Here is a 23,513-nt window from a genome sequence, read left to right as displayed (position 1 = left end):
TCACTTGCCAACATGGACTATCTTGGAACACATGGGTGCTTCTCATGTTTCAATGTGTCGGCATGCCCATTTCACCTACAGTGCATGTGCATTACTACATTTCCCTGCCTCCCCTGGCACCTGTGGGTACTCACTGTGCATTCACTGTGATGACACCATGGTACGGTAACAGCATGCAGAGTTATTTATTTATGACAGACCAGCGTGTCATTGTTGGAAAACATTTCCCCAGCCTTGAAGGATCGGCAAATTGGCACCCTTGCTCACAGTTATTATCTACATTATGAGTATTCACAACTTCCCAGTTTGGCAAACTCTGGGTGCAGACAGGACAATTTTACACTAAAGACTTTGTTTAAAGGAAGATAATGAAATGAACATTACACAGCGTATATATAATAATTTCGGTGTCTGCTTGTGCTGCTTGCTGAAAGAGGAGACTTATTTTAATGTGACTTCTTCTTGCAACATTTAGAATGGATAATTCTGGTGTAGCACTTCCTGATTCACTGTAGTGGATAACACAGTACTCTGAGAGCACAGAAGTGTCCAACCTGAAGGTAAGAAACCTGTTCAGTGACATGTGTTATGAGATTGTGTGGGGAGCTAATGGACGAGGAGGAAGCAGCAGGGTCAGTTATAGGCAATTCTAGCACAACACAAGCTAGTCAATGGAGACATACATACACACACACACACACCCACACACACACTGACACACACACACACACTGACACTGAAAACTCACACTCGATGTCTCACAATGCTCACATACATGCACACACACTAACGCCATCATGGAGCAAATGCACACTGCACATGCAACCCCTCACACACACCTTCACACCATGTACACACACACACACACACATACACGCTCACATCAAACACACACATATTGCATCCATACCCTCTTAGATGACATGCACCCCCTCATACCACACATTCCCCCGTACACTGCACATATATTCAAAAAGAGGACTACACTGTCTCTGGGCAACATTCTAAAACAGAAAAATTGAAATAAAAAAGAATCACATCTATGCCGAACAATGCCAGTGTGGAACCCTGGCCTGCCGGAGTTCAAGTTGCAGCACTTAACCATTATGCTACAATTATGTTATGGTTGGTATTTTCGCAAGTTTCATACTTAGACTTTTATCATTGAACATATTAAATTGTAGGCTAAATATAAAATGTATGCTCTGTGTAGCAAGCGATTGTGGCCTAATGGTTAAATGCTAAAATGCTAGGTCTTGAATATTGGCAGACTAAGGTTCTAGGCTGTTTTTTTTAAATGTAAAAATGTAATTTAATTAAAAGAACTACAACTAGGAGGTGGCAAGGGTTGTTGCATTGCAGCTCTGTGATCTTATTTGGAATGAGGGAGTTTATACATGGATGCAATGTCAGTCACATCCAAAACACCCCTCATGCGAAAATAACAGCACTGGAATGGCTTTCGTGCTGAAAAGGGTGCTGTGGGAGAATGTCTGTGCCAAATCGGCATGCAGCAAAATGACGGTGCCGAAAAGGGGTGTACCGCTTGGAGCATGCTGCTTAACCAAAGTGTGTGGTCCATGGCAAATCATTTAGTTTCACTGCACATTGCCTAAAAACATTGTGAGTTGTCAAAGCCTGCAATCCGAAGGCCATGATTGGTGGTCTGGTAGTGTTTTAAAATGGACAGTGGGCACCACTGACCATGGCTGAAGACCATGTTAGTGGTCTGGAAGCATTCTAAAAATCTCTGGAATAACAAAACCCTTGAAATTCAAGGAAAACACTTTAGTTGAAGGGAGTTTAAGGTGAGCAATACATTGCAAAAAAACCTTTCAAATTCAAGGAAAAATCTTTAGTTGCAGGGACGTTGAGGTGAGAACTTTGCGCAACAACACACCTGAAATTTAGCTAAGCCACGTAAACTTTGCATGGCCGACGCATCATGTTGGAATTGTTTACCACTGAGATTCATTATAATGGACACTCCATGTTAATACTGTTTGAGGAAGATTTATGGTTATGTTTTTGATATTTTTATTTGACTTGCATAATCTTACATATGAATTGTGTTTTGCAATCGATGTATCTAATTTAACTTTACCTGTGTGTAAAATTAGGACTATATTTACCATCACTAGTGAGTCCATTTTTGCACATTTGTGTACATTTTTGTGATTGAATGTACAATATACTACTTTTTGGTACACCATATCTACATCTTTAAAACAAAGCTGAAATATTAATTAAGTTCGATGTTTCTTTTTGGACCTAGTAGAGTGCATGCAGGCTCACCAGTTGGCAATGACTGGGTTGTGTTTTGCTAAGTTTATGTTGGAGTCCCAATAGGTGAGGTGGCACCATCTGATTGCACCAGATTAATTGTAAATTGTAAAGATATAATTTTTGAACATTTCAAATCTTTCAGAGTGTGATTCACTACCACTGTGGTGCACCTCCCACTTGTCTACATCGATTATTGCATTTACACATTACTGCTGTCAGGGATTGTGACTTCCTCATCGCTGATGTAACTATCTGCAACGCCTTCTTTTGCCTTTGATCTAGAAATCACAGGCAAATGAGGGCACATACCTAAGGCCACAGAACGCGCAGGTTGTGCAAGCCCCTTCCCACGCTGCAAACAAGTACGCACAAGTGCTGACGGACTCCAGCAGCCAGAAGAGGGAAGATGAGTGAGCAGACAGCAGGTAAGTGAGTGTGTGTATATGTATGTGTCTCTATGTATGTACGTTTATGCCTGTGCGCATGTGTATGTAGGAGAGGTGGGCGGACTATGTGAGTTGCGCGGAAGTATGGAGGGAGGCTAAAGAGGGGTTTCGTGAGGTGAATCCCTGCAATTAAAAATAAATCCCACCAATGTGGGAGAAGTTGGTGACGTTCGAGATGAGGGGCATTTGATTCATGGGTAAAATCCCCCTGGAATGTCATTTTTCCCACCAGTTGAAGGCCTCAGCAAATTGGCCTAATAAACCCTCCCTTTTTGATATGCGGCCTTCAACAGGTGGAATTTAGACAAAGATCAACCAATATCTGTCCAGTTCTCGCTCCTTGTTACACCCTCCCACAGTGTTACCTTGTTATAGTATTTATGTTATGTTGATGGGCTTCTATACTACAGCACATAACCACCATAGTAGTTTCAAATTGCCTTGGCTCCATGAATAAACTACACTTCAGAGATGCCAATTGTGTCCAATCAGTGGAAGTAACCATAGACCCTTTCATGACCACCGCAGTCTATGCATTTGCTTCAAAAGGTAAGGTGAGTTTGTGACTTCAGAGCATATTTTGGACAATACCTTGTCTTCTGCGTGAAGGCACAGATATGCAACATCTGCGACTGTTCTCCTTGTCATTTGCCAGCAGCTGCTTTCGCTGAACCCTCTCACTGCCAATGACAGGGACAGTTCAGGATGATGCAAAGCCAGAAGACACTTTGCAGATGATGGCCCATCAGTGCTACGACAGGAGCGACTCCTGTCAAGGAGTGGGTTGTAGTGTGGTAGTCTTGTACAATTTGGAAGTAAGCACTTTCCATTCCAAGCCTTTGACCTAGAGCAATGCGGCCCATTTTATACAATATACACATGAAGCATTTAACATTCCCGTTGTCACTGGGAATTACTGGTGTTATTCTTCTATGGGTGATCCTAAGGCTAACCAAGAAGTCCTTGAACTCTTGTCCGTGGAAGGGGAACCTTATTCGTACCCACCATGTTTAGGATTCCATGTATAATAAACATCTTCTCCAGTTTGGGTATCACCTGCGACTCTGACATGGATTTGAGGGATTCCAGCTAAGGATATACAGACCACTCATCCAGGATGACCAGAAAGTGCCTGTCAGTTTCAATTGTCACATAATTCATGCACATACACTGCAATATCTCTGAGCTCCCTGATGGTGACTAGATTGTGGAGGTCAGTGTGTTGCCTCCGCTGCTTAACATGATAAAAAGCTGTTTATGGCAGACTCTTGGCCTCTAGTTCTGGGAAATAGACTATCTCCCTCATTCTGCCCTAGGTTTAGCCATCCAATAATGCCTCAGGTGGGCAAGACTAATAAGTTGACCAATGCTGTTGGCATCACAATGCATGAGTCTCAACGCAAGAGTCGCTTTGATCACAGGGTGAGCTCCATGCTGATTCTCCAAAGTCCCTGTAGTCCGGTGTCCCTCAATGAAAATCAACTTCTTCAACTGCTCATAGCTAACAGCCTCAGAGACCACATCAAAACAGTCCACTTCTCTAGTGTCAGTGGCACACTCCACAATGGATATGGATAGAGGTATCATGACCTTCTTCAGAATATGAATGTGCTATTCAACCATGTGGAGATCTCCATTGTGTAGTCCTTGATGCAGCCTTTGGTGATGCAAGAGGTAATCTAAAGGATTCTCTGCACCAGAGCGATGCTTCATAGACTTCCAATACAGTAATTACCTCTAAATTATTGCTAAGGATCTGGGGGCTGTCCAAGAGTGAGTGAGTGGAATGAGAAGAGGGGTTTGCGATCTGATGTCTGTAAATGTGCACATGAAAGAGCCGGCATCCCCAAAGAAATGTTGTGAGTGGTTTCTCTATCCACCTTGGTTTTCCGTTGGTTCTTGTTAACACCCTGCTGATGTACACATTACGATGTATGCTGCCATTCAATCCTTTTGCACCAACACATTACCTGGTCCATGTGGCCTCCACTACTATTTTCCTGGTTAAAAAAAGGGGGGAAAACTCTATAGTGGTGTCATCTCCGGGTTCCACTTTTATAGCTTAACACATATGCTCCTAAGTTGTCCAGGATCATGGGCAGTCTTTGTAATAGCACAAAGTGGTATGTACCTTGTCAGCAGGTGGGGGGTGATGGATCCACAGCAAGTTACCATCCATAGATAGATTTCCACCTCTGAGTGATTTTGGGTACCCCTTCCAACTTGCCATTGATCATATTGTCAGGTAAATGTGGCAAAATAATTCTATTAGTGGTTTACGGCACTCAAACATATTCCTATTCAGCAGCAGACATAATGATTGCGGATATGATGGCACATTGGACAGTCATTCTTTTTGTTCTGAATCTGATGTTGAAACGACTGGAATGTCATTGCCGATGAGAAGAACACTTGGGGGATCTGCCAGTACAATGTTGATGGTATATTGGGAAGCCTCTGCCACTGCAATATTTGGAGAGTCTGGTTCAGTAGCGGCAGGTGATATCCAGCACTGCCACCCAGGCGTGAGATGTGCTTGGCACCTTGAAGATTCGCCATGATGTCATCTCTCATTTGCATGGGACAGCACATCGTCTTGATGGCCTTTTTGGCCAACAACTGCATATCGACACAGATTCTAACCAAATTGGGTTGCTTCAGTTTCATAGTTAATACATCGGGTGACATCCATGATGTCCTCCTTTTCCAGCCTGCTAAGTAGCATTTCATCCTACCTTCATAAGTGAAGAGGTATCTGAAGGTGGTATAGTGCAACTGGCTGCACTGGTTCATTAGTGTGGTGGCAATCTGTTTGCCCTCTCTGGTACCACACAACCCACACAATGGAATAAAGCTCTATACGTGCGTAAAAGGATAGAGATATTTTCCATGTAAAACCCAAATTAAATCTTAAATAGTTATAGCCCATTCACAGAAAGCTTTGGAGGCCCCTCTACTGAGAACAAACATGGCCATATAACCTGTTCTATGGGAAGGTGCCCACAACCACATTTTAGCTCACAATACCTATGGCAGAAGAGAAATATTAATGTGCATATCAGTCTGGTCCCCTCCACTGCAGCACTGAAATGCTAGGCAATTCTCTTGACAAGAGTACAAACAGCAACCCCAAACGCATGTTTCAGCGTAGTTAGGCCTTATCAGTGAGGTGGAGCGGTGCCTCTATAAGCACATGAGAAGGGTTCCACGTCTGATTACCCGGGGAAATTAAGGGTAATCCAGACATGGACATTTTGGTGAAGTGGAGTCAGGCATGATGTCTTAGGCATCTTCTGTGGCACCTGTAGGTGTGCATGTAACCAACCAGGAAAAAGAGACCAGTCATTTAAGCTGCAGGAGCACCAGCAAGAGCTGTTCGTCTAGATTACATGTCAAGTCCTACGGAAGTAAATATTAATACACCAACAGGAGCTGATGGCCTCACAATCACTCCTTGAAGAGTGCTGCAGGTGGCACCAATATAGAGGCACACATTTGGGACTTTCAGAAGAGCAAACAGGAAATTAGTGTTGTGACATGCTGAATGATGCAGGCATCCCCTAGTGGTGTACCGAACCTCGGCTTCGAGTCACTATTCAGCCGAATTTTGGCTGAAACACAGCTATTTGGCTTGCCCTGAATACTTTCTGCAGTAGTGACTCAAAGTCAAAGTCCACTTTCTATGATTAGCTGTCTTCTTCCTGTTTGGGAGATAACAGCCAATAACAGAAAGTATGGCAGAGGTTGTAGGCTGCAAAAGCTACAGATAAGATGTCTGCTTATTGGCCACTGCAGCCTGACCACAAAGTAAGCACATCGCAGAATCAGTGAACGGATCGCATTAGACTTACAAACATGTTCTGTTGTTGAGAATGTAGGTTTTGTGTGTTTACTAAATAAGCTGGAGCCATGGTACAAAGTAAACTCACATACATATTTTTCGACTCACATCCTCCCTGACCTGTACGTAAAAGTGTGCAAGTACATTGCAGCTGAGATTTAGAGTACTGGGAAAATAGCATTTACTATAGACCTTTAGACCTCTGATAATACAGTCAAATCTTTTATGAGTTTAACAGCACATTGGCTAGCCAGACACATGAAAAGGCCTGGAGATGTATTGTAATGTCAGGATTTTGAAGGAAGACATACTGGTGCGAAAATAGGCTTGGCATTCCAAGAAATGCTTCAAAGGTGGCAAATTATCCATTCTAAAGTGCATGCGATTCTTCAAGATACCTACTAGTGACATAAGAGTAAAGTGAACTTGGACTTCTTTCAGATCTGTTTTTTCATTTATTTATATCTTTTTATTAAGCTTACTGAGATATATATGTCCAATTAATAAACATGAATACTCATGCAATACAATTGAAATGTTGTTTATTTTTTTCTAGAACATGTTTACTTAAAAAAAACAAATATTCTGCTGACTATTCGTCGCTGGCCGAATAGCTGGGCCAACTGTTCAGTTTTCGGCTGAATAGTAAAATAACTATTCAGTACACCCCTAGGACCGATACCCCAGAAAACCTACCTGCACCTCAGTGCAGGGAGCAAGGATTGCCTGTGTGACCATCTGTCCTATACTAACAACTAATCCTCACTTGCCATTTGTTAAGTGCTTGCTGGAGGCACTTCAATTAGTTTTGAATTAGCAAAGCAGTACAAACAGAGAGGCTTGATGCATGAGCTTTGACTGGTCCAAGCATGCAAAAGGCAGCCCATTTAATTCTGTTTGCATGATAATGCAATCAGCCCCATCACACATGTGAAAACATGTTACGTCGTATGTTAATTTGCTTACATAGCCTTTCATCATCTGGGCATCAGAAGTATTTCAGGACAGGAGGTACTCTATCTGACTACTCTACCTCGACCAGCCTTGTACAATATCTGAATGTTCTTTGACCCCTTCTTAACCTGTTTATTTGACTATAACACTGCAAACGTAACATTTTATTTGAAAATATCTTAACTTTAGCTTATTGTAATCAGCGTCAATCACACTATCAAGTAGGAATCCAGTCATTGAAGGACAATCAGCAACTTGCTGTTACACTCTGCTAACTAGGAAGTCAAACCTCAGAGCGTTAGTTGCCTTAAGAAACCAATAACCACAAGTCAGTGAAATTACTTCACACTATGTTCACACAGATGATGGCGTAAGCAAAGAAATGCAGGCTTCCTTTATGTGAGACAAGTGGACAGACCCTTTTGTAACCTTTGCTTCCTAAGAGGGTGCACAGAACCAACAATTGAGCTCCTCTTGCACACTTTACCGCTCAGTTTGGTGTGATTTCCCCAACTATACCTGACACATAAAAGCCAGTGTTACTAAGAGCTTTCTTGAACTTTCAATAATATATAGGTTTCTATTGCGAAGAATGTTGTATTGTAGACCATTTGAACAAAATGTTTTATTTGCTATTATAAAATAAAGAAGAAAAATATTATAGAATTGTAAGCTATATCTTTTACACAGTGCATAGTATAACACAAAATACAACATGAAAATGTGTTTTCTTTTTTTATTTATTGTTTATTTATTTCCAAATGATCTTAAACAGAAAAACTAACAGACTAAGCCTGACGACATTTCTCCTAGTCCAAGTGCATGAAGTGGTACAGTTGAGACCAAACTCGGGAGGGGCAGGGGCGGAAAACAGTGGGGGGTCTACAGGACAGATCAACTAATTGATACTAGTACATTTAGGTCAGGCATACGTACAGACGGTGGTGCAAGGATGGGGGGGAGGTGGGCAGGAACAAAGAATCCGGTCCAGCAGGGCCCTGGTTAAGTGCAGAGAGGACTGCCATGCTCAAGGAGCATAAGCTGAAGTGCAGTAATGTTGAACAAAGTGCAGCAGGCCAAAGGCAAATGCAAAAGACTGACAGGGGAGCCTACGACCTGTAGGCTCTGGAGGTGAACCAGGAAACCAGTCAGCAAAAACTGAACAGAGTTATGGAGGAAAAGGAGGGTGAAGATAAAAGAAATGAGGTTAACATGGGAGAGGGAGAGAGAAGGAGGAAGTGAAAAGGAAGGTCTTGAGGAGTTTCCAGAACTTAAGATGCTCCGGCTCAAGACAGAGAGAGGCAGGGAGGCTGTTCCAGAGGGAAGCACCTACAGAGGATAAAGAAAAGGCTGCCACCTCAGTGTCTAAATTAAGTACAAAATTAAAGCTAAAACATGTCTTATCCTCTTAGGAAAGTCCAACAATTTAATGCATTCTTTGAAAGACATTTACTTTGACAAGTTTCAGTCCCACCTCTTAGGATATTCTTCAGGGGGACACTATTGAAGGCAAGAGCTGGACTCCTAAAAGCTATGAAATGTTTTATTTTCAGGTTGGTAATAAATATGAGATCAAAAAATACTCATCCAAAAATCTCATCCATTACAAAATTACAGCTTAGTTCACCTGCCACCTTCAGACGAGGCAATCTATCTTTTGAAATTGAGCCCAGTGTTTTGTTATCTTGCACTTCTGACATAGCCTTGTGCTAAATCTACCTGCCTCCACTCTCCTCACTTTATAACTAATCCAGAACAGACTTGTCCTTGGCCTCAAGTCCTGGGATTGTATCTCTCCACCTCTGAAATCCCTTCATTGGCTCCTAGTGGATGCAAGGATTACATGTGAAACCCTCTGCATTGTCCACAAGGCTTTCTGGGGCCTTGCTCCAAAATACCTTCAACTAACCCTCCGTAAATACCTACCCTCTCGAGCCCTTCGCTCCTCTACTTCTAACTCTCAGGGTCAGTCGTTTTTCAAAGAAACGTGCTGAGGGTAGATCTCTGTCTTTGGCTGGGGCCTCCCTTCAGAACAGCCTGCCTGCCACCCTGAAACTTGAGGAAAACCATCTCCGTGTCCAGAAGCACCTCAAGACCCTCCTCTTCGCTTCTGCTTTTGACCATCTTCTCCCTTGCTGATCTGTTTCCTCTCTCGGCACCTTGCACCTGGCCACACTCTGTCCTTCAGGCCCAGGTAACCACTCACCTTGCCACCTTCCTACACTGCCTCTGGCCACCCCTTGCACTGGAGTCTGTATCTGTACCGATACAGTCCCCCACCCACTTTTCTTCTGCATTTATCAGATATACCCTGTCTGCTTAACCTAGCACTTGTCACTTGCTGGCTGCACTACCTCTGTTTATTTATTTATTTATTTTACTTATTATTAATTATTCTGTTCTCTCCTCTTTTCCACACTTTCCACCTCTCCCCCTTCTTTGCATTTCCCCTTTTTCCCTTTCCCATGCACTTGTGCGTTCTCAATGTCATTGGGCCTAGTAAGATATTTGTTTTTGTTCTCCCCTGTTCCCCTCCCTTTTCCTGGTCGCGCTCTGAAACACTTTTGTACGAGCGCGATATAAATAAAATATCATTTAATTTCATAAGGAGGACCTGGATCGAGACAAATGATTATTTTTTTAAATCAATGTCTTAAGGTGGGTGTGATACTTCTCTATTTGTTGGATGTTCAGACCGGTTTCTCCTAGTGCGACTAAGGGCACCTTGGGACGCTCTTCCATTCACAACTGTATATTTAGATGTCTTTGGCATATTCAATATTTATTCAAGATTTTAATTGGTAACTCCCCAGGTTGTCTGTTCAAATATCAATATATATTAATATATATGTAAATATTCAAAACCCATTACCTATGTTTTTCAGCAATGTAGGCTCCTAAGGACCAAGTGCAGCATGCGTCCCTTGTATCAGAGCAACTGTGACATTTTGGGAATATAACAGAGCACGGACAAACAGACACATATGAAAGGAGACTAAAACTAGTAAACATTGGGTTTCCTTGCACTGTTGGAGGGAGTGGGCCCCACATAATATGAAGCATGGGACTTCTGTGCTCTGTGTATTTCAGATGATGTAGTAGTACATGATCCCTGCACTGAGACTTCTGAGAAGTGACGATGATTTGGCTTCAGCGATATGCCAAAATTACTAGATACTGAGATACAATTCTCAAGTACATGTAAATCTGGAGAGGTCTCCAAATGTAAATTCTACCTTATTCACAAAAGGCTTTATACTATTCAACATTCAAAAATCAGTTCTATGGTGCATACATTGACTTAACCGACTGAGCAACTCCTTCTCTCCCCTTCTCCCCTGCTGATCTGTCTGCTTTGGCCCCTGTGCACCTGGTTGCCCTCTGATTTCGGGCCCAGGTCCACGGCCACCCTGCCACGCACCCGCACTGCCTAGGGACAACCCTTGCACTTGGGTCTGTATCTGTATCTGCAACCCTACAATCCCCTTTTCTGCACTTATCAGACACCCGCTGTCTGTGCCTTAAACCTAGCACTTGCCACCTTGCTGGCTGCACTACCACTTGTTGTTCTTTTTTTATCCTTTGCTCAGCTCTTTCCACTTCTCCCCTCCCCATGCGCTGTCCCCCTGCCATCTCCCCTGCACTTGTGCGGTCTCAATGTCACTGGGCCTAGTAAGATCGTTGTTCCCCTCCCTTGCCTCGTCGCGCTCTGAAACATTTGTGTATGAGCGCGATACAAATAAAATATCATATATATATATATATATATATATATATATATATATATATATATATATATATATATATATATGTATATATATAATTTTGGGGAACTTCTCTTACAACCAAACATCAATTTCGTATTACACCGTTCAAAAGTTTTAAAATGTTATCTGACATCCCATGGATCTGGGACTTTATTAGAACTGACATTGTTATACTGAAAACACCATCAAAGGAGATCAACAAAAAGTTAGTGGATGAAACTGAAACAAGTAGACAAATGGGTTAATTTTACACTTTTGTTCTGGAATTCGAGGGACTTCATTATTTTTTTTATAATAAGGTGTTATGTCAGGAACTTAGCAACTACAATATACTAACTCTTCAAGAAGTCTGGTTACAAATTTAAATAGTATTGGATGGATATGTTGTATCCCAACAATTTGCTACACTGTCTAAAGGGGTCTGACCATCAGGTGGTTTGATCACGGCCATCAAAAATAATAATTATTAGGGCATTTACTTTAGGGTATTTATTGAGCATGAATCTAGCTTTGTAAAGCAACAGAGTGCTTTACAATCGTAAGGGGAAGAACACAGTGAAGGAAACAGAGAAAAAAGCAGCTGGGATCTAACAAAGGGGGGTGGGCAATTGGCAGATGGGGGGAAGACAGTAGGGAGCAGATCATAGAGTCTCAGGTACGGTGGGGAGGGAGTGTGGGGACCTAGGTGTTAGGGTGTTCCTTGAAGAGGGCGATCTTGAGCACTTTCCTGAACTGCAGAAGTGATGGGGCACATCTGATGTTGAATGGGAGGAGGCTTCAGTGTCCTGGAGCATAGACAGAGAAGACCTGCCTTCTGGTTCTTTCCTTCATGCACAGTTGTAATTCAAGTCTGCACATTTCCTTACTTCGGGTGGATCGCTGGCCTCTGGAGATGCTGAGCTTCTCAATGAGGTAGCTTGGGGACTTCAGGATGACAGCCTTGTAGATGATGCAACATGATTTGAAGATGATACAGGCTTGCAGTGAGAGCAGGTGCAGTTTGATGAGGGTCGGGGTGATATGGTTGAAATTGCAGAGTCCTTTAATGAGTCTTGCTGCAGCATGCAGAATACATTTCAGGTTTGCCTGGGTAGTCGGCGGAAAGCCTTCCAAAAGAGCATTGCCACCATTCAGGTGGGAGAGGACCAAGTCTTCGACTTCGGATCTGAAGCTGTTTTCTGGGATGGAGAGCTTGATTTTTCTGCAGGAGAGAAAGTGGGTACCAGGCCATTTGTGTCTTCCTTGCTTTTTGCTGTTTGAATGTGAGGTATCTGTCTATGTTGAACCCAAGAGACTTGGTACAGGAGGCCATCTGAGCTGTGAAACCCTCGAGGTTCATAGTAGAGAACCAGGTCTGGATGTCAGGGTGTTTGGTGTTGTTGGTCAACACTAGGAATTCAACCTTGCGGGGGTTGTGCTTAAGGTAAGCACTGGACAGCAAGGTCTGGCTCAATATGAGGCAAGCCTTGAGCCTGTGGATGTTTTCAATGAAGGAAATCTTGAGGAAGATCTGCATGCCATCTGCATTGGTGAATGTGGATGTTGTGTGTAGAGAGTAGTGTTCTGAGTGGTTTAATGTAAAGATTGAAGATCACTGGGACCAGGATGGATCCTTGCAGGACTCCACAGGTCGTGGATAGAGTTGGTGATCTAGAAGAATCCATTTAGACAAACTTGGCAGTTCGCAATTTTAACCAGCTGAGGACGATCTCAGGGACATCCATGCGATGATGTAGATTGTCGGTGAGTGTCTGGTGGTCTACTGTGTCAAATCCTGCAGGTCAATGAGAATTAGGAGGCCAGGATGGCCATCATCAAGGATTTTGAGGGCATCATCAATCACCTTCATGGTTGTGTTATTGCCACTTTCATTTGATGTGTGTGAAACATGTGTAGTCCAGGAAACAAATCTGAGGGATCATGATTTTTGGACTGAAACTTTTAAACTAGAAAGGAAAAATAAAGTATTTGGAACCTTAACAACAAGAAATAGGATTGTATTGAAAAAACAGAACCCAACCACGTTTAACAGGCAAATTAAATGATTTTTCACCAAATAACACTTGAAAAAGAACTTAATGAATGCTTTAACCTCTGACCATTTTACTGGTTTTATCTCTGTGCAATCCTGTTTCTGTAAGAAAGGTGACTACTTAAACCCTATAGCCCCATGGATGTCGAAAGTAAGACCTTTGCATTATTAATCTTGGAGCAATGGTCTGAATCATCAGGTCGGTTGTAGAAATTCCAAACAGTTTTTAGTAAGGGCATGAGCACTACCTTAAATTGTTTTATTTTGAATGATCTACATCAAGAGCCTGGACTGCAAACACACCACCCATTTTTGCTGCATGCATTGATTTTTCACAAGCATTTGATACTGTAAATAGATCACTTTTATTGGAAAAACTGAATAATTGCAATATTCTGAAAACACTATTAGCTATATTAATATAGCTCCATTCAGATAATTTTCTGCAAATTAGATTGAATAGGCAAGGTGTCCTGACACAAGATTTTGCGATGTTTAGAGGACTTTGGCAGGGCTGTGTCCTCAACCCATGCCTGTTTTCATTTATATTTGTCTGAGAGTGGATAAATGCCTTGCAGTCTAATCCGTTGCCACTCATCCCTTAAACAACTTAATTATTTACTGGTTACCATATGTGGATGATGTGATTTCAATATGCCACACACAATTATCTCTCCAAGTTCTTATTAATGTTACCCGCCACTACGGTGTGAATAATGACCTAGTAATCAATCCAAATGAAACAAAAATTACAAGATTCTCTAGAAACACTACGAAATCATATGACTTTATTTGGAGAATCGCTACTACTTTGCTTCTCCCGGTAACACATTTAATCTGTTTAGGGTCCAATCTGGATGCGGCTCTCAATAAAAAAAAAAATAAGTGCAACTAGATTAAGTGATAAAGCAACTGCTTTTGTCTCTCAAATTATGAGAATCCATTAAATGTTCTTTAGATTCTGATTAAGTCCCCTTATTAATTTTCATAACGCAAAAGTAATCCCAGCCCTGCTGTATGGTAATGTGATATGCCACTTGGTTGTGGATACTTCCCTGGAATAAATTGCGAGCATTATCTGGAAGAAAACGTTACCTTTTCCAAATTATATTTTCCAATGGCATCTACTTGCATTGAACTTGGCCTAACTTCACTGAATGGCTGGATAAGCTAGAACATTTTGACAGGAAACAAATTAATTCAGAATCCCCAACAAAACTCAATCTTTTGTGATAGGAATAAAATCATGCTTGTCGGGAACCCAAGTCCAATTTTGAATTATATGTGTCAAAGCGAAATCCATACTGGCGAATATTCAACAAACAGCAAAAACTCTAATTAACAACCTATTCCAAGTTCAAAAAGCTCTTTTTTAAAAGATTGTTGTGATACTATTGACAGTATTCAACACTACTTACTGTTCAAAAGTTTCTCAATAATCAATAAAGCAATGAGATCACTGCCACACTATTTGGGAAACTATCACAATGCATATTGGAGGTTGCCCTTTTTATGTTTTATATTGAATGTGATCCCTACTGGTAAAATCCTGTATTTGCGTTCCAGGAATACGGTTGTTACGAGTTACTGTTCTTATTGTAGACAAAAAGACTGCATTGAATCTTTAAGCCATTTTTTGATCCAATGCCCAATCTTGCATAATTTAAGACATCTGATTTTTTGTGACTTTGTAGATAATGATCTTGGTTTTTAACTCATGATTTTGGGTGTGTTTGTCTCATGGTAATGAAATACCACTGACAATTGGTGTGCTTACATTTTTATCTCCATTAAATGATAAATATATGTGTTTTACATCTTAATAATGTTGAACCCTCTCAAATTATGTAAGTCACTTTCTTATACACTATCAGAACTTACCCGAGATTTGTTTCTACGCCCTAAGCACCATACTAACTGAAATTATTATGTTTTTAAAATGGAATGTTGATTTGTCAATTTAAAATGTGGTTACTCCATATATCATAGACAGCACTTTATTAAATGTAGATGGTATTGGAATGTATGTCCATTGGGAATTTTTGCAAATTACTTAACATGATTTAAGCACTTTATTATCTCTCATATGTCGAATGTATGTATATTAGGTATAATCAATCATATTGTACATACACAAATATGATTATTTTACTCCTACATCCCATCCCCTTTCCTCCATACTTATGGAACATCTCTCCGTCCTGTGGGACGGGACCAGAGCTTTTGTAAAAAGCATCCAAAAACGTTTCCAAAAATGTTGTCTTTCCTCTCTTTCTTGCGCGTGGCCCGGCACGCGGCCGTAACCCCGCCCGCCTTGGCTCTGCCCCACGCATCGCCCATCAGTCCTTTTCTCCGCTCGTTCGGGACTGGACGCACTTGCATCCTCGGAAGATTTTCTTCCCTTTTTTCCTCTCTGGCTCTCGCTAGCGATCGTGTGCTAGACTTTCTATGTCGTTCAATCTAGACTTTCCAGATTGTTCATCGTGTCACTGTTGTTTCGCGAGGGCGGATCCCCATCCTCTTTGTTTAGAGTGCTTGGGTCCGGATCACTGTTGGGACTCCTGTTTTTACTGCGACTCCCTTTCGGTCCGGGTACTTCAACGTCGGTTGGAGCGGTGGGAGGAGGTGTTCCGACAAACTCCTCCTTCACATTTTCAGGCGTTCATCGACAAGAAGAAGAAACGCCCGGTAAGTTATTTACTTTTCAGAGCACCCCGGCCGGGGGCTACCTTTCCGGGTTCCTCTCGGGCCGGGAGGGGCGTTGATCGCTCTGCCACCGGGGTTCGCCCTGAGGTGCCCTTTGGGCCTAATAATTGTACCAGAGTTTTCTCTGAGGGTCTCCATAAGGGGCCTGTGGATACCGGAGTGTGCTCTGAGGCCCCTCCTGTGGGGGCTGTTTGTAGACCCAGTTCTACTGAGTCGTGAGGTACCGGAGCTCGCTCTGAGGCCTTTCTGTCGGCTTCCCCCAAAAATAAGACCGGGGTGCGCCCCGAGGCCTTGGGTGGGCTTGCTGTTACCGAACGGATGTTCGAGGCCGGCGCAGATAAGGCTGTTACCGGACCTGGGTCCGAGGTCCCTCGTTCAGAGCCTAAAGCTACCAACAGTTCTGAGAGGCCTGACAAGGCCTTGTCGGTGAAAGCTGTTTCTCACCATTCCCTCTCTTGCAGTGACACCAGACCTGTTGAGGGGGCAAAGAAGCTAAATTCTTCTTTTACCGGCAGTGCCGAGGTCCTTCCTTCGAAGGCTAATTTGGCGGTTGGTATGTCACAAAAACATTCCAGGCCACACAGTACCGGCTCTGCTGAGGTCCCTTATGTTAAGGCTAAAATTAAGACCCCTAATCCATCGACGGGGACCCCTGCCTCACTTCCTCATGTGCCGCAGTTCCCCTCAGATGATGACAAAATGGCGCCCGTTCCCGCCACGACCACGGAGGCCATTTTGGGTGCCAACGGCCTGAGGTGTAGGGCTTGGCCCCTTGGGTGAACATAGAGTCCCTTGTGCGCATCCTTATCGGCCAGTTTGTGACTGAAACTCTCGGATGCCTCTTCGGCACAATGTTTCGCTTCCTGCAGGATCGGCACCGTTGATTTATGTGGATACATCGGTGGAGGGGCCAGTGTGGCACCCGTCACCGTTACGTCCCTGGATTTGTCCACCTCATAAGAGGCCTCCTTAGGTTCCGAAGCAGTCCCTGGAGGAAGCTTTTTTCGGTAAATTTCAAACGCTTATGCATACCGACCCCATGAGGGAGTATTTAAAGGGCTTTTTAGGCAGATATGCTGTCTCCCCCTCCTGCTCCACCTGTTCCTCCGGTGGTTCCTCCGGCGCCTCCCTTGCCTACGGTGCCTCCCCCGACTCTTCCGCCTTTGCCCTCATTGTCCCTTGTGGACAAGGCAGCGCCCGACACGGTTCAGCAGGATCCTGATCTGTCGGATGACGCACAAGGCGAGCAGGACAGCAAGGACCTTCCCCGCTCTATCAGAGCTTTTCATGACCGGGTACTGGACATGATGAACTTCTTAGATGTTCCAGTGCCCGAGGCACCCTCCCCGCAGGAGGGCGTGCTTTCTGGGGCGTTCACCCTTTCTCCCTTGGAGCGTACTGGCCTGTTCTTGGAGAAGGACGTTCTGGCGAGGTCCGAAGAGTCTTGGAAAAGCCACACTATGGACGTTTTGTCAATAAGAAAATTGATGCTAGATACAGGCTGCATTCTTCGGAAGAGATGGCCCTGTCGTCTTGTCTGCTCCTTCTTCTCCACAGTGGTGGCTGCGGTCACTTTGCAGTCCAGGCCTGCAGCATCCTCTTCCACGACAGCTACTCAGGTTCTGGGAAAGGAGGACAAGTTCCTCGACTCCCTTGGGAGGAAAATCTTTGCTAACTCGGCCTTGCAGCTCAGGCAGGCCGACGCTGAATTGATATTACCGGGAGCTAACATGCGGATGTGGAAAGGTCTGTCGGAGTTTGAGGAGTTTATCCCGGTCGAGAAGCTGGAAGACTTTAAAGGAGGCCTTTCCGACGCCAGGGTCTTGGCCCAGGTTCTCCTGGAGGCTGCGGCTCATCACGTAGACACCTCGGCTCGGGGCCTTATGCTGGGGGTTGATACCTCACGGTAGGCGTGGCTGCATGCAACTAAATTCTCAAAAGAAGTGCAGGACCAGGTGCTGGACCTTCCGTTCGATGGGAAGGAGCTCTTTCATGCTACAACAGATGTAGAGCTCCCCAAGACGAAGGATAGCACTCAGACAGCTAAGTCCTTGTCTGTTCTGGTTAAAGCTCCTTTCAAAACCCAGAGACCGTTGTCGCAAAGTCGACCTTCCTCTGGCTTTAGGGGCTTCATCGACCACAAGTCTCGCAGAGTGGATACCCCTGCGGGGAATAAACGCTGTAGGCCACAACGGACGCAGTTTTTCTCCCGTTCCTCAGCCTCCTCCTCAGATTCAGGTGGCACCGCCACCGATAAACCTACTAAATGAGGGTTTTCCGTGCGTGCACGAGACTCCGTTGGGAGGACGTATTGTGTCTCATTGAGAGTCGTGGCAGGCCATCACAGAAGACAGATGGGTCTTGTCAGTCGCTCAAGCGGGCTTCCGCTTACCTCTACCCCCTACCCCACCCCTCAACCCTCCTTTTCAGCTGTCGGGCTCGCCCTCCCTCAAAGCCGAGGTTCGGAAACTTCTGGACCTCAGAGCTGTGGAACCCGTTCCCCTTGGGGAAAGAGGGGAGGTCTTCTACTCCCGGCTGTTTACAGTGCCCAAACCCAACCAGGCTGGCCTGTGCAGCATCCTAGATCTTTCCCAGTTCAATCTTTTCCTACCCCAAGAGAAATTCAAGATGATCACGCCCAGCAAGATACAGTCCTCCTTGCAGATGGGCGATTGGCTCAGCGCGGTGGATCTTCAGGATGCGTACATGCATATCCTGATCTGGAACCCACACAGGAGATATCTCCACTTCTCTTTGTGAGAGGAGCACTTCCAGTTTCGAGTGCTTCCTTTTGGCCTCATCTCGGCGCCGCGTGCCTTCACGAAGATGATGTCGGTGATTGTGGCCTATCTTCGTCTCCAGGGTATCCATGTGTATCCATATTTGGACGACTGGCTCTTACGCAGCCCTTGTCCGCTGTAAGCAGCGGGCAATCTCAAGTCTCTCATTCAGCTACTGTTCCATCTTGGGCTGTCGGTAAACTGGCGGAAATCTTCCATGACGGTCTCGCAGGACCTGATTTTCCTGGGTTTTCGCTGGAACACGATCGACTGCAGAGTGTACCTGACCGTGGACAGAATGGCGGATCTGTTAGCCACGTGTCAGATGTTTGTGCAGTCGGAGAGCATGTCGGCCTGGTGGTTCCAGAGGCTTCTGGGCCTCATGGCCTCGTGCGTGCTGGCTCTTCCTCTTGCTCGTCTCAAGATGAGACAGACCCAGATGGCTCTTCGGAGTTCCTGGCGTCAGGCTGTGGACCCGGATTCCAAGCTGATAATGATTCTGGATTCCATGAGAGTGGACCTGGATTGGTGGTCATCTCTCAGCAACCTGTCGGTGGTTGCAGGGTTTCTGGACCCAAGCCCCACGGTGACGATCACGACGGACTCCTCCCTTCTGGGGTGGGGTGCGACGTTAGATCTTCTTCAGGCTTCAGACCTCTGGTCGCCTCAGGACAAGCTCCTGCACATAAATCATTTGGAGCTTCTGGCGATCTTCCTAGTGCTCAGGGCGTTCAGACCGCTCATTGCCAACAAGGTGGTCCGCATACGCACGGACAATGTGGTGTCAATGTATTACATCAACAAGCAAGGGGGAACGAAGCCTCCCCCCCTCGTGGAGCTGTCCATCCAGATATGGGAATGGGCCGTGCTTCATGGGGTCTGGCTGCTTCCAGTGCACATCCTGGGTCAGGTGAATGTCACAGCGGATGCCCTCAGCCGGCAGTCAGTGGTCAGCTACGAGTGGGAGTTGAAGGCAGAGGTCCTCTCATGGATTTTCTTGCGTTGGGGCACACCGGAGGTGGACCTCTTCGTTACGGCGGTAAACAAGAAGCTTCCTCAGTATGCTTCCAGAGGGGGGCTGAGAGCATCCTCCCTGGAGGATGCTCTCAAGATTCCATGGCACAACATGAGAGCTTACACCTTCCTGCCTCTGCCTCTAGTCCATCGAGCAATTTGGAAACTGAAGAACTTGGTGAACTGTTCCCTTCTGCTCATAGCCCCGTGGTGGCCGGCCAGGTTTTGGTTCTCAGAACTTCAACACCTGTCGGTGTATCCGCCGATCAGGTTACCAGTGTCCCCCAATCTTCTTCATCAAGGGGAGCAGCAGATGTGGCACCCCTCCCCACATTCGCTCAGCTTGGCGGCATGGTGCCTGAGTTCAAGTCTTTAGAGCATCTTCACTTGTCTACGGATAACATGCGTATTATACAGGCAGCCAGGAAACCCTCGACCAGATCCCAATACAGGAGTAAATGGCTCAGGTTCTGTCATTGGTGTTTGGAAAAGCAGTTGGATCCAAGGGCGGCTACAATTGACACAGTGCTGTCCTTCGTGTCCTCCCTAGCAGAGTCGGGTGTTCACGTTCTGTCATGCAGAACTTACCTTTCAGCGGTTTCCGCTTATCTTTCCACAGACCAATGCTCTTATTCTCTGAGTAACCCAGTGGTTAAGAAGCATTTTGCAGGCTTGAAACGCCTCTACCCTCCGGTTCGTAGTCCGCACCTGCCCTGGGACTTAAATGTAGTCCTGACGGGGTTGTGCCATAAACCCTTTGAACCAATGGCCACGGTTGACCTCAAGTACCTATCCTAGAAAGTATCCTTTCTGGTCGCCGTTACGTCAGCGAGGAAAGTGAGTGAGCTCCAGGCCTTGTCAGTGGAGCATCCTTTCTTGGTCTTTCACAAGGACAAGGTAGTCCTATGGACAAACCCGGCCTTTCTACCGAAGGTGGTAACTGAATTCCATATGAATCAGTCGATCGCCCTACCGTTTTTTTTTCCAAACCCTGCCTCAGATGCTGAAAGGGTTCTGCACTGTCTTGACATCAGAAGGGCTCTTAAGTTCTACCTTGACAGGACTTCCGAGCTTAGGAGTTCTTCTCAACTTTTGTGACTTTCAGCAACCCTCAGGGTAAGCAGGCATCTAAGGCGTCTATTTCTCGGTGGATCACCGCCTGCATCACGGAGTCTTTCACCGTCCAAGGGCTGAAACCTCCTAAGGGTATTCACGCGCACCTGGTGCGGGGCAAGGCATCCGCGGTTGCTCTTCAGAAATATGTCCCCTGGGAGTCCATCGCTAGGGCAGCTACTTTGGCCTCCCCATCGGCTTTTTGTAAGCATTATTGTCTTGACATGAGCTCAAGAGCTGATGCTCAGTTTGGTCAGGCTGTGCTGAAGAACCTTTTTCAGTAAGGGGTGTTTCCATCCACCTGTAGTTCCTGTTAGGAGTGCTTGGGAATCTCCCATAGGTATGGAGGAAAGGGGACGGGACGTAGGAGTATAACCAGGTTACTCACTGTAGTGACCACCTTACTCATAGTCCATAGTCCCCTTTCCTCCATACGCCCACCCACCGTCCCCTCTAATAAGGTTCCTCTGTTATTGCTAATAGGTCTCTGACCTGGCGATAGAAAAGGACTGATGGGCGATGCGCGGGGCAGAGCGTAGGTGGGCGGGGTTACAGCTGCGTGCCGGGCCCTGCGCGAGAAAGAGAGGAAGGTCAACATTTTGGGAAAAAAATGTGGATGCTTTTTACAAAAGTGCACCAGTCCCGTCCCACAGGCCGGAGAGATGTCCCATAAGTATGGAGAAAAGGGGACTATGGACTAGGAGTAAGGTGGTCACTACGGTGAGTAACCTGGTTATTCCTTTTTCTCTTTCCCTTTCCTTTTAGCCCTTCATTTTTATTGTATAACATTTTTAATTTGTGTGTGTAAGGTTTACTATGATAAACCAATTCACAATAATAATAATAATAATAATAATAATAATAATAATAATAATAATAATAATAATAATAATGATAATTAAAAAAAAAACATTATTTTAGTTAGGGCAAGATAGTGTCTCATGAGGATACTATAGGTCACAATTGTTTTTTTGACATCTGTATTATATTGAAGTAAAACATTTTTTTCAAGAAAAAGTTCTACAATACAAAATTCTTCCCAATAGAAATGTAAATATTTTTCATCATTCAGGAGAACTATGACTGAGAAGAGGTTTTATGTTTCAGATATATATGTTATCCTGGTTGCCCCATCTCAGAAAAAACAGGTCTGTCTCAAGGTGTGTTGATTGTTTTTCTAATAGTCAATCAGTAATCGATGTGCAATATAAAAATCCTGCTCTCTTTCACAAAATAATGCTTTCTTTTTATCCAGACAGAAGCTGTGGTACCTTTTCTACTGTCTACTATAGTGGCCAATAACTGTCAAAGGCCTCTCATTTTCACGAGCTTCATAACCTGGACTTGAAGGTTAGGGCTATAATAGTTTCTCCTGGCATGCTAGTATTCCAGAAGTATACTTCTGTTTTCTAAAGGTCCAAGTCCTTATCAGAAGCTTCATGTAATATCATTAGAAACCTAGAAGACAATACACAAATAAATTATACAAAACTCTTATTGTACCCAAGAAATACACAGGTTCTATAAAAATATACAATATTTGAAGCTGTAGTCCAGAATAGTAACATTGTTAAACGGATGAATCATTCCCCATTGGATATATCTGTGTGTCCTGCAGTGACAAGTCTGAATACCGATATGGCCCGATATTGCCCTTCAGCCTCTGAGGCCTATACAATGGATACATTTAGGATCCTAATGACACCTGTTATTAAAAAGGCTTAAAAGAAGGATGAACCCTGTATGAACCACTATATAAAAATGTGATATTATTCTCAATATATACAAGCACTCTTCAGGAAAAACAAGATTTTATGAAATGGGGGAAACTTCAATCACATCCAAGTTGTCATCAGTTAGAGTTTGCACACATCACCTGCACAGATGTTTTGAAGTGGTGTAACTTACGCCCAAGTCCTTGAATGCACACTTGTCTTTATGTTGACTGTCTAACTGCTTGGCACATGCTGTCTCTTTGATGGTGAACTGCAGCTGCCCAGGATGTGTTGGCGTATCCTTTGGAAAGATTGAAAGTGAAATATTGAGTAACTCATGCACAGAGAATAATGTGTATGACGTTTCCTTTAAATCTAACAATTATGAAAGGCCAGATTGTATGTTTGTCCAATGCCGCCATGCACAGTAGAGGCTTCCCAAATGCACAGAATGCTCTGCTAGAGGGAGCTGATGCCTTAGATTATACAGTGGTCCAATTTGCATAGCTTCACCTGTTGTCATCACGAGAGGGAGCTGTAGGCTTAGTTTATATAGCGGTCCTATTGTGTGAGTGAAAACCTGCACTTTGGCCCGTGTACACAGGTCTATACATTAGTTGTTTATATTACACTATGGTATCTCATTATACAGTGGGTTTCAAAATAAAACAAACCAGTTTCAGTTATGTTGCTTTGATGTTAGGCCATATTCAAAGAACAAAAAAGGCCCTAGGTTAGATAGTCTGCTTAACCTCAGGTAAGATTTTGTGTACTGCTTAAGACTGGGGATTTATTCTTACGCAACCAGTGCTACCAGTCATGATTTGTGGCTGTGAGGGAGTGAACAGGCATATTTAAT

The 23,513-nt window shown here is 44.3% G+C and overlaps 1 protein-coding gene across 2 annotated transcripts in view; it reads right to left on the bottom strand.

Moving 5' to 3' along the window:
* The window catches only part of LOC138569268 (cathelicidin-1-like), a 242,583-nt gene that overhangs the window by 164,641 nt on the left and 54,429 nt on the right, over positions 1-23,513 (bottom strand). For both annotated transcript variants that reach the window (XM_069647099.1, XM_069647100.1), the window contains one exon: positions 22,848-22,955. In XM_069647099.1, coding sequence (XP_069503200.1) covers positions 22,848-22,955 — 108 coding nt within the window. The remainder of the gene's footprint in view (positions 1-22,847; positions 22,956-23,513) is intronic.

The sequence above is a fragment of the Ambystoma mexicanum genome, chromosome 2q (assembly GCF_040938575.1).
Source record: "Ambystoma mexicanum isolate Mex_15411 chromosome 2q, UKY_AmexF1_1, whole genome shotgun sequence".
Taxonomy (NCBI): domain Eukaryota; kingdom Metazoa; phylum Chordata; class Amphibia; order Caudata; family Ambystomatidae; genus Ambystoma; species Ambystoma mexicanum.
The sequence above is the reverse complement of the archived record's forward strand: the minus strand, read 5'-3'. Positions and strand labels throughout refer to the sequence as shown.